Source organism: Bipolaris zeicola (genome assembly GCF_000523435.1).
Source record: "Bipolaris zeicola 26-R-13 unplaced genomic scaffold scaffold_109, whole genome shotgun sequence".
Classification (NCBI taxonomy): domain Eukaryota; kingdom Fungi; phylum Ascomycota; class Dothideomycetes; order Pleosporales; family Pleosporaceae; genus Bipolaris; species Bipolaris zeicola.
In genome coordinates, this window is record NW_006912158.1 from 33042 (window position 1) to 44682 (window position 11641).

Sequence of the window (11641 nt, forward strand, 5' to 3'; positions counted from 1 at the left end):
TATGTTTGCAGAGCCGTCAATGCCAGGTATTACCCCCCTCCCCCTTCGATCGCCCGTTTCACCCTCTTCTTGGGCCCTCCGCTCCAATTTGCTCCCAAGCTCATCACCCCTTCTTATCTACAGAACGCCGGCCCTCGCCAGGCCTGCAGCTCAACCTTTCCTCAAACAACCCTTTCCGCAGAGCTGCCTCGCCCGGTTATCCCTCTCCCGCATTTCCTTCTCCCGCAAGTGCCACCAACCGCTCCAGCTCCGGCAGCAGACCAATGTCACGAAATCCCTTTATCTCGACCTTCGAGGCCGAGTTTAACAAGGAAGCTTCGCGCGACCTTATCGACATGTCTGCAAACATGAAGGAATCGCCCAAGAAACCCACCTTTGGCTCGGCCACCGAGGACATCTTTGTACGTTTTCCTTGCGCTCTGCACCACAATTTATCCGTCAACCCGGCGGCTACGTGCACTTTGTTGTTGCAACAGCTGTCCGCTCAAAATCCATCCCTCCTTCCTATATGCATCACGAGATGCTTCAAACGCTTTTTGCTGGCCACTTTACTGACCATCACATCCCCACATACAGAAGAGCCTATCCATCGATGACAGCGACAAGAAGCCAGCTCCTCCCTCACGCCCAGCCCCTAACCGAAGCGGTACCGATCCCCGTGCAGCCCACCGCCCATCTCGATCTGATGAGGAGAGGCGGGCACGGGACGGTCCCCGTGGCCCTCCTCGACCACGTGGTCCTCCAGGCTCGTCGCGTCCTCTCCACCCAAACAGCCCTGAACGCCGTGAGACGACTCGGCGCCCCCGACGTAACTCGGAATCCTCGATAATCGACCGAGGTTCTTTGGACCCTCGCGACGACCGCAGGCGCAGGGAGCGCCGCAAGGAGCATGAGAGTTCCAAGGATGCAAAGGATCCTAAGACGGGCAAGCGCGTCCGCAAACCCCAAGGGCTTGATTTGATCGACAAGCTCGACGTCACCGGCATCTACGGACCTAGCATGATTCACCATGACGGCCCTTACGACGCCGTACAGCCACACCGAAACCGGAAGAAGGACACGCGCGCGCCAATGGAGGCTTTCCCGGTCGGATCCGCCAATAACACGCTAGGGGGTGCTGGACCGTTGAACAACAAGATCGATTTGGACAGGATCCACGGCCGAGGCGCCGAGGGTTTCGAAGACTTCAGTACCGCCGAATCCGAGTGGAAGAAGCCTGTAACTACAGAGTACAGCGCCAAGAGCCGAGACGACATCGTCCACGGTGAGCAGAGCAACGGTCTTGGAACCTCGACATTCCTTGAAGGTGCTCCAGCATCTCGCAAGGCTATCCAAGAGGACAGCGATGCTCAGAGGCAAAAGCAGCTTGCTGAGAACGGCCTTGGCCGCAAGAAGTCGATTGCCCAGCGATTCCGCGGTATCTCGCAGCCCCGACGTTATGGAGACAATCCTCGCATCACTTCACCCGAAGCGCGTTACGGAGCCGCGACTAGCCCAAACGGCCACAATGGGTCCTACAGCACCGGGTCGCTCTCCCAGACCAAGGCTAATGAAAAGAACCCCTTCTTTAGTGACGACTACGACAGGGCCTACGATGCCAAGGGAGCGTCCATTAGGACCGGTGACGCCGATGGAAGGATGGGAGCTTCACCACCTCGTGGTGCCGCTTTGCAACGATCCATTACTACTGACAGCGCCTCATCCCCTACTGCCGAAACCAAGCCACCTGGTGGTGGTTTCCTCAACCGCGTCAAGTCTCTCAAGGGTGGACGCCGCCGCCCAGCTTGAGCCGGTCATGGACACGGTTGAATCATCTCATTTGCTGCCTTTTGAGGTCATTTGTGGCACCTTGGAATTTCATACTAGGATAACCACCACAGCGCCGCAGCTATGCTCCAGTACGATATGGCGCTTGTTCATTCTATTGGCGCACACTTCCGTTCAACGATTGAACCTTTTTCCTTTTCTACTGGCGTTGGCGTAATTGGGACATTGCCAAACCACGAGCTCTGGATACCACTCATGTGTAGTAGAATAAGGCCACTTTGGGAATATTTTAACGGATAGCCTCGGTTGCCTCTTTTTCCTTCTCCTTTCATTATTGGACCAAACAAACGCTTAACGCGCCTTTTCTAATACAACGGACGTCTGGGACAAATTTGTATGGCATATTCAGACTACCAGGTTGCAATTGCGGTAATAGTGGTAGCAGCAACAACAGTCTAGGGGAGAAACGCGAGGCGTAGGGTGATTATGTAGCTCATATCAAAAATGCGTTGGGAATACAATTGTCTGCCTTTATAATTTATGCTGTAAATCATTTAGCATTGTAAATGTGTATTGCGTGTGTGTAAATAAACGAACCACTTGATTATTTGCACAAGCAGTAAAAGAATATGTTATCATGCACAAATGAACAATTCCAATTCCAATTCCAGCCTCGAAACTCCCCAACCCCCCAACCCCTTCAACCCCACACAAGCAAATTATCCAAAGTCACGCGTTCTTCTGATCAACCTGATGTTCAGGGGCAGCGCAATGGGGTGGGGTCACATACGTACGTACATCCCTATCCCCATTCATTTTTTTATGCACGAAATCCGGGAACATCATTCAACCCTTTCAACCTTTGATCCCCCTTCTCACCTATCCCCCCCCCCTCTCCGCAATCCAACAGAGAGAAAAAAAAATTCCAACGAAACCCCCATCTCAACTTTTTTTTTCCGTACCGGGGCTCCTACGCCGCGAAATGTTGATGAAAAAGCTACTGTTACCTCGCTAGAGTAGTTTAACTCAAGTCATGCATTTGCTCCATGCACGTGGTGGCGACGGCGGACGCGTGGCAGGTAATAGTAGTGGCGTGCATGTACTACGGATGTAGCTTGCATGTGGGTGCGTGGGGCTAGTGGTCGTCGCTAGAAAAAACGGCTGTGTGGTATGGGATGGGAAGGGGGGTTTTGTATATGTATATTTTGCTGTTGATAAGAATTCAATCGTGATGGGTTTGAGTAACTTTGGATGAGAGAGAATGAAGGGGGGGGGAGGTGTATTTTTTTTTGAGGAAAGATTAACAGTCAAGTCATTGTATAGTATACGGATCTGCCATGTTGTTCTTGCAAGTTGCTTTCCCTCCAAATCCCATGTCTGTGGTTAATGGGTCGAGCGATAACCTTGCATGGCGCTTGTTGACTTTCCCATGTTTTTTTTTCTTTTTTTTCTTCTCCTCCCTCATTAGGATTTTTGAGGGCCATTTGCGACGTCATTGTTGGATCATTGATGTTTGAGGAAGAACTACATGTTTCACACCTACGTATGTATGTGACTTGGCGGACTCAGCAAGACATGCGGTTTTCTTGGATCAGATTTCTTTGTTTTATTGTTCCATGTGCATAGACTGGTAATACCTGTTTCACTGTGTGGTTTTCGGGAATGATTACATGTGTAGAGGCATAACGCTAAGGCGGGTGCATGCATGTCAACAAACTTTGGGTTTCGCCAAGACGATGTCATCATGTTGATAACAGGACATGAGTGGACATGGGAAATTCAGGTTGGAAGAATATGTTGGTATTACTAGTCGTCATTCGTAACAAGTGGACGTCGCGAGTTAAACGCGAAGGAAGCCACGTGAACTGATTATTTCATCTTTAAGATATGATTCTTGTCATTACTATCGCGAGTGTTGCATAAGCTGTAGTAGTCCTTCTGCAGCATCGCCTTGTACCCCAATGCTATTTGAAAGGCTATCTCCCATATATTGCTCCTGCTTCAAACGTTGCAGTCTTTCTCGTGCAGACTCGCCTGCCCTATACTGGTTATTTCGCACCCCCGATTCAGCAGTCATCTGGTAGTGGTCTCCGTGTCGAGCAGGTGACATGAGTTGTTCGGGTGTAGCGGATTTAGGCAACTCAACGGCAGGAGGTGAAGAGGCGATGTCATATTGTTGCAAAGTACGCGATGAATTCATGCCACCGGAAGGCAGTGCAAAATGAACTGGAGCGGGCCCGAGTTTGCTAATGGGTCGAAACGGGTCGAGATTTGCCTTCACAAAGACTGGTCCTTGGTCGCGTTGGGGAGAGGATATGGTAATGTTGGGAACGCGGCAAGTGTCTTGAGATTCGCTAGAGTATGTTGTGGCCGTTGACCTCGACGCGTTGATCGTGTTGGATGAATAGAGGGCGCTGGTCTCGTATGGTGCAATAATGTCCACGTCGCGCTTATTGACCTGGTTCGTCTTGACCTTGTACAGACCAAACTTGAGGCGCGTGCGCAACTGTTCCGCCCGTGACTTGGTCTTTGTCTCTGCAACTGGTGGGGCAGGCGCTAATGCAGCTGGACGTTCTTGCTCTTTGCCTGGGTCGCTCTTTTGGCTGGCACACATTTCATAGTTGAGAAAATCGGAGAAGGACTGGTTGCTCTTTTGAGATGCTTGGATTAGTTCCGGCTCAGGCTCGGGTGATGGTGAGGGCGTGGCGCGTTCGGTAGGCGAGCCGGGATCTGCGAGTCCAATTGGGTTGTTTTCCTATGAGAATTGTCAGTCATATGAAGAGGCACAGAGCATGGTGTACCAACAGTGTGTTTTTGTATCGCGTCAGCAGTTAAGCGCACACCGGTGTTTGAGGGACTGTCGTCGCGTGCGTGAGCAAGCATCTTTGCACTTCCAATCGTCTCGGCGCCCTCGACTTCTTCTATGCCCCGCTTCTTGCTCCTGACAGTCGCATTGGGCGTCGTCAGGTTCTCTTTGTCGACAAAGTGGACCGGCGTGTTTGGGGTAACGTGCTTCAGCGGGCTTTCGGCTCGTGGGGCTTGTGATGCTTCATATGCCTTTGTCTGAGTTTGGGGCGTATTTAAGGCCTTTGGAGTGATATTTCCTAGCACCCGTCGCGAGGGTGTCTGCGAGGGCGTGTGGTAAGCGGCCATGGTCGGTCTGTGTGGCGTTGTGGCGCTCATGGTGTTGCTGCTGCAGTCTTCCGTATCCCGCGACGCGTTGATGTACCAAGGCAGATGACGCGTGGGGTTGTGATATAATGGTCTGAATGGGGCAACTGGATGTGACTGAGGGACGACTTGTACTGTGTTCCAATCCCTGATAGAAACAAATCAAAACAAACAATGTGTTTCCAGAAGGTAGTGCGGTAGTAGGCGCGTCGGGGTTGGGGAGGGCATATCACGGACACGAGCCGACGCGATTGGGGGAGGGGGACATGTCAGGGTCCAGTGCAGCTTGGCGGGATTGCAGCCTGGCCTAACTCTCTCTCTCTCTCTCTCGTCCTCGCTTGGTCTTCATCTTCGTCTCCCTCCTCATTGTGTGTTTATGACCGTAGTCTTGTTTTCCAGGCAAAGCTCTACACAATTGCCGATCGTAAGAAGGAAATGCTGGGTTGAGTAGTTTCCAATGGTGCTACTATGATCCCAAAGCTAATCCTGAGTCCTACCCGAAACATGCCCCCACAAGGCTATTAGATGCCTACACAGGACCAACCCTACTATAAGCACTTACTCTCAGATCTAGTCAATCTCGCAAACAAAAGAACATCTAGACACTATTCCAAAGATATCAAGTCAGCCAAGCAAAAGGTAGTCGTTCCCCACATGGTAGTAACAGGGGTGATAACTTGCCGAACAATGGGCCTTCGCGATAAGATAGGGCTCCTAGTAGTCCCATTGCACATGCACATGTAGAACGCGCCAGCCTACGGGTCTCCAACTCTCCACTTTACGTCATCTCCAGCACACCAACGCGGTTACTCGGCACCACCATGTCTCGGTTCCATGCACCTACACACCAAACCCTCACCCCCTATTCAACTGACACTTCTGTCAGAAACTGCCTGATATTCTGCGTCCCAGTACACAGCCTACCACTGTTACAATCGTCTTATTTGGAGCAAAGCAAGCTTAATCATCCTTGCGTGCATACTATCTAACAATTGCTCCACTTCTTCACAATGAGAGGCTTCCTGCAGAAAGCCAAGTCCGAGTTCAAAAACCTGACCCAGAACGATGCCGAGTCTAGTAGTTCACATTACCAACACCAGACACAATGTCCCCCTGCACAGCACTTCAATGGAAATGGAGCTGGTAATCATAAACAGGGTATCACCGACCCCACCTCACTAGATATTCTCCGTTATCGCTACCACCATGGCACAAACCTCGGATCTGTCTATGTCATTGAGCGCTGGCTCCAGCACTCTCGATTCCCTGAAGGCGCAGAAGGCTCCAGTGAGCTTGCAGCAGTCAAGGCATGGGTTGAAAGGATTGGCATCGATGAGACGAGAAAGAAGTTTGAGGAGCATTGGGCCAATGTCGTTTCCGAAAATGCCATCGGATGGCTAGCTAACGTAGCCAAATGTACCACCGTCCGTTTACCCATCGGTTACTACGACTTGCCCGGTGCAGTCTTCACACAGGGCACGCCCTTTGAGCCTTATGCTGAAATCTACACTGGAGCATGGGATAGCATTCGCAACCTCATTCAAAGGTTACGTACGCGCTCGATTGGAGTTCTGATCGATCTACATGCCCTTCCAGGAGGAGCAAATGCGCAGGAGCATTCTGGGACAAATAGTGGATGTGCTGAACTTTGGGGCAATCCTTTCAACCGCTCTCTAGGCGTTCGTTGTTGCCAGTTCATTGCCGAAGACACAAAATCTGGAGCTGAGATTGCTGGAATACAGCTCGTCAACGAGGCTGAGTGGGAGTGTGAACGCATGTACGAGTGGTATGATGAGTGCATAAGCGCTGTATCTGCCATTGATCCTGAAATGCCTGTCATCATATCGGATGGCTGGAATTTCTCAAAAGCTATTGATTGGTGTCTCCAAAAGAACTCAACCTACTCCTACCCGCAGTGTCCAGTCGTCGTCGATACGCACTATTACTGGGCCTTTACAGACAACGACAAAGCCAAGTCGCCACAGCAAATCATTCAAGAGGCTGGTACCAAAATGGGAGAGCTGGACGGTAAAGAAGGTGCAGTCCATGATCGCGGCGCTGTTCAAGCCATTGTTGGCGAGTACTCATGTGTTATGACTGAAGACTCATGGGCCAAGGGTGGTGAAGTACCAAAGGAAGAGCTAGTGAAACAGTTTGGTCAGGCACAAAGCAAGAGGTACCAGGAGAGAGCTGGTGGTAGCTTCTTCTGGACATGGAAAATGGACTGGATGCCGGGCGGTGAATGGGGGTTCAAAGCTAAAACAGAAGATGGAAGTATCGTACCGCCAAATTACACCGCCATGTCCGCCGATCAGAGGCATGAGACGATTGAAAAGGCTCGACACGAAAGAGCAGGACTTTTTCACAACGCTTTCCAACAACACGTGGCTTATTGGACCGGTGTAGATCCAAATGGCACCTATGAACATGAAAAGTACGAACACGGCTGGCAGGTTGGGTTTCAAGACGCGCTTGCATTTTTCGAGGGGAGAGACACGCGTGGTGACAAAATCGGTATGCTCGAACTTTGGATTCTGAAGCGTATCAGAGAGAGCGGATACAGGGGCGGCTTTACCTGGCTATTTGAGCAGGGTTTGAGGAAAGGTGTGCAAGACTGCCAATTCACGCTCGGCATCTGAGGTCATGGCGCACACACCATATGGCCTCCTTTCACTCCCACTTCCAGTTCACCTAGAAACGACATTCATCATACACTATGCTATACGCAACCGATGCCGTGAACATCAGTGAAACAGTGGTAGTAGTCATACGCGCCTATGCAGATAAATGATCCTGTGTTGACCTTCGGGTGTATCGTAACATCAACTCCAGTCAACAACCCTTACTATCCCCTTTACCTTTATTATCATTTGACAAGACCCCTAAGCCATGGATCACACTCAACCCATGCACATTGATACGAAGGCAATTCCACGCAGTGAGGCGTCGTCTCTACTTCACGATACACCAGAAGTCCGGCCATACCAAGCATACTGCGACACGGAGATTCCATCATGTCCGCCAAGTCCAGAGAATCTCGCCCCAAGTCCGTTACGGGTGAGGAAGGTCTATCTAGAGCAGATAGACATGAGTGCGCAAGCCTCAATTATAGACGCCTCTGAACAAGAAATCTCTTTAACTCGAGTTGCGACATCCGGTCCGGACAAGCAAGTCGATTTTTCCAGATCAATTCCAATGGGAAGTCATATTGGGAAACAGAACCAGAGAATGGATCAAAGGAGTTTTCTTGGAATTACTTCGTCAGCAACTTCAGATCATCCCACACAGCCTATCAACCTACGCGGCAGTCACTCACCAAGTGACGATGAGGTGACCGCGTACGACTCTGAATCGGCAATTGCACGGGTGCAACCGCCGGAACACATTGATCGTGTGACGGAGCGTACTATACCACGGAGACCAGTTCCTGAGAATATGGGAGTATTGGGGATAACCTATCGTCCTTTGCCTCAGGTACCGTTGGAAAAAGTCCAGCTCGAAAGTCAGGATCGATCACAATCGACATCCGAGCATGTATGTGCACAATGTCCACTACGAACAATGGAACCAACGGACGAAAGAATGGAGGAAAGAGACGGCAAAATATATCTAAGATACCGCCATGGTGTCCACGATGTCCCATGCATGTCATCCTCGGATCCGCCTGGATATGATGAACCTTCTGCCGCGATATTACGCCTCTTACCGGAAGACTCATTACCATCTGCCCCGTCATCTCCAGCATACAATGCACATGTTCGACATTGTGGACAAACTGCACCAGAGACATTCGGCGGTACCCACACTCGGCATTCTTCGTCAACTGAGCCGGGTAATGCTCCAGAAAATGTGCATGGTACAAACAACGAGGCCACCGTTGGCCTATCGGATCAATTCGAAGACATAAATCTCGAATCCCCAAACGCCCAGCTGCCACCTCAAATCCCGGAACCAGCCTTCCAGACACGCTTTCACCGGCGTAGCCATGAACTCTTCTTCCAAGTCCCCTCATATACGCGACCACATCCCGCGCCCTTACTCCATTCCTCAACGGATCTCCAAAACGGTCCGCGCCCACCCCCCTGGGGCACCTACGACGACCTCGCCCTGCAACGCCGTCAACGCAATGAACGCAGAGGAAGGACATATAACACCCCAGTAACCATAGTGCAGGGAACCACCCTGACGCATCAACAGACGTTGTCTGTTGTGGATGGGGGTGAAGGGCTTTCGAGGGAGGTGAATGAGTATCGAGAACAGATACTCCGCGTGTATCCTGACATGGCATTTGATGGACACGCAGGGGAAGGTGGGCGGGAGTTTCGGTGTTGTGTGGTTATGTGAGGTGGATAGGGGGATGGTGGTGTTTTTTCGGAGGAACTGAGGGGTTGTGGACGAGGGTTTGATGGGTAGACGTTATGATGATGTAGAGGATGTTGATTTGTTATAGCTTGTGGAGACCAAGGAAGCAAAATCTTAAAAATAAGAAGAAGAGAGATATAATTTGCGTGTTCATGTGTTTGATATATATCGAGTCCAAGGGTGCGGGTGTTGCGTAGATATATATCCATGCCAAAATTTAGTTTCAAATTTGAGGATCCTCGACGGAAGTACAGAACATGGCTCTTTACCTGGAACTCACACGTCTTATATGTCTTTACATGCCGAGCAAATAATAGGAGTTTGCATAACCATTCAGTTTATGTTTCGTAACACTGTCTAGTGATTCCAAGCAAATCCAGAACACTCCTTGTACATGATAATATCACAAATACAATTCTTACAGAAATGATTGCGCGCTTTGATATGTACATTCTCAGCAAGCCATCTGAATTATTGCGCGTCGTACGTACTCGCTCCACGTGCTACAAAAAGCCACACAGTAACGTATGCCGTGTAACAGTGTTATGTTTCTCTCCGGGAAAACCTTCATTCTCGAAATTTCAGATGCAACGGACTTTTTACTAAGCGCCCTGATAGAGCTGCTGTCAGAAATGTTCCATCGGTGATTACAGAATTGACAGACCGCCTTTTCCCAATAGTGAGAGTAACACGAGCTTAGATACTTAGACCAGGTCAATCGGGTTTGAAAGAGATAGATAAGAAAGCGGGGTTACAAAAAGACAGTTCCGGCATCGCATTCACTCACACTATAGTCTGAGCGCAAACACTTTCGTTTGCTTTCATGCCATTGGACGTAGGATACTCCTTGCAACCAATCCATAGCTGCTCAGTCTCTCGAGTCCGACATTCGGCACGCCTTGCCACAAAACTCTCAATATTCTATTCTCTGCAATTTCTCAAATCCAACCAACAACGGCATAATGTCCACACACTTCCATCCGCGTCCTTCTACTTCTGCACCGCAGAGTCCTGTTTGCCCTGGATCTGCTCGCCCGACCATCCGTGCCATCACGCCTTCGCCACCGCATGGCTCGAGCAACCCCATGAGCAAGAGTTGTAGTGAGCTAGAGAAGCCGAGTCACACATCACAAGGGGCGGCAGAGCACCTCTTCATGCGGCCCAAGAGTGTAGAGATGCTGCAAAAGCATGATCAGATCCGGCACGCACAACAGGGCTTTCAAGGTGAAAAAGTGGATGCCAATATGCCTGGACTACGGCGAGGTGGCGCAGTAGCAGGCAGAAAGTCACCCGTGAAGCGCAGACATCAGAGTAAGAGTCAGAGAAGCAGACCATATAGCACGCCACCAGCAACATCTTTGCGGCGTAGGATGCCGATTGGAGATCGAAAGGACGGCAAAGACGAAGAAAGCGGTGCCATCAAGCAAGATGCAGGCAAGCAAACCCAACACCTAGACAACAACGACATAGACATCTTCGCCGCCTGCCCCGATACCCCCACACCAATGACAGCATCACAAAGACGCTTTGCACACCTCCCTCTCGGCACACCAACCCCGGCTATCTCCTCCCAATCCGCTTCCGAACCGCGCTCAAGAACCCATACCGCACCTCCACGTATCAAATCCGCCCCGATCCTCGCCTCAAATCGCAACCGGCACACTTCCACCTCTAGAACCAGAAACCCGCAGCCTAGCCACACATGGAAAACACAGGGTCAACACGGCACGCGCGTAGCCCAGCCCAACCACCCAAACCCTGAAGCAAACGTCGCGCCAAAACTCTCACGTTCACATCAACACCTCCATATACTATCGGCCCCAACAGCACCCCAACGCACCAAAACACCCGGCCCCCCTCCCACCGTACCCTTAGCGCGCAAACCCCTCTCCGCTACGTCCAACATATCCATCCACACCGCGCACTCGCACTCGCACCGCAGCGTCTTCAGCACGCTGGGCCGCGACGAGTTGGAGCGGAAGAAGGCGGTGGTGGAGGAAGATGAGGGGCCGTTTGGTGCGGCGGGGAGTGTGGCCGAGTTGGATGGGGCGAGGAGGAGTGTTGGTAGTGGTGGAGGTGGAGGGGGAATGTGTGGGGGTAGGGGGTGCTGTGGTGTTATGTGAGGGTTGGTGGTGGTGGTGGTAGATGGAAAAGGAGGAGGGATGATGGTGTGGAAGGAGAGGGCAGTTAGTGTCTGGATAACGAGAACTGCGAATGGGGTGGATGGGTTATAGGGCGGTTGGAGTACCTGATATGAAATAGTTAGTATAGTTGATAGGATAATGAATGGGGAGCCATGCGTATTGAGGCAATGCGAAAGAAAAATAAGTCCACTCAATTG

At 51.0% G+C, this 11641-nt stretch overlaps 5 protein-coding genes across 5 annotated transcripts; 4 read left to right on the forward strand and 1 right to left on the reverse strand.

Moving 5' to 3' along the window:
* Nucleotide 1: 1 nt before the first annotated feature.
* Nucleotides 2-1788, forward strand: COCCADRAFT_100010 (uncharacterized protein; the record flags this gene model as incomplete). The annotated part of the gene is made up of 3 exons (XM_007715558.1): nt 2-26; nt 124-401; nt 577-1788. The coding sequence occupies 3 exons, from the start codon at nt 2-4 to the stop codon at nt 1786-1788; spliced, it is 1515 nt and encodes a 504-aa protein (XP_007713748.1).
* Nucleotides 1789-3670: 1882 nt separating this feature from the next.
* On the reverse strand, nt 3671-4920 carry COCCADRAFT_99952 (uncharacterized protein; the record flags this gene model as incomplete). Its single annotated transcript, XM_007715559.1, has 2 exons — nt 3671-4522; nt 4573-4920. The coding sequence occupies 2 exons, from the start codon at nt 4918-4920 to the stop codon at nt 3671-3673; spliced, it is 1200 nt and encodes a 399-aa protein (XP_007713749.1).
* A 1028-nt stretch (nt 4921-5948) lies between these two features.
* On the forward strand, nt 5949-7577 carry COCCADRAFT_99984 (glycoside hydrolase family 5 protein; the record flags this gene model as incomplete). Its single annotated transcript, XM_007715560.1, has 1 exon — nt 5949-7577. One exon carries the CDS (start codon nt 5949-5951, stop codon nt 7575-7577), a length of 1629 nt encoding a protein of 542 aa, XP_007713750.1.
* A 250-nt stretch (nt 7578-7827) lies between these two features.
* COCCADRAFT_99990 (uncharacterized protein) lies at nt 7828-9282 on the forward strand (the record flags this gene model as incomplete). The annotated part of the gene is made up of 2 exons (XM_007715561.1): nt 7828-8574; nt 8809-9282. The coding sequence occupies 2 exons, from the start codon at nt 7828-7830 to the stop codon at nt 9280-9282; spliced, it is 1221 nt and encodes a 406-aa protein (XP_007713751.1).
* Nucleotides 9283-10262: 980 nt separating this feature from the next.
* Nucleotides 10263-11423, forward strand: COCCADRAFT_38040 (uncharacterized protein; the record flags this gene model as incomplete). Its single annotated transcript, XM_007715562.1, has 1 exon — nt 10263-11423. One exon carries the CDS (start codon nt 10263-10265, stop codon nt 11421-11423), a length of 1161 nt encoding a protein of 386 aa, XP_007713752.1.
* Between the last annotated feature and the right edge of the window lie 218 nt (nt 11424-11641).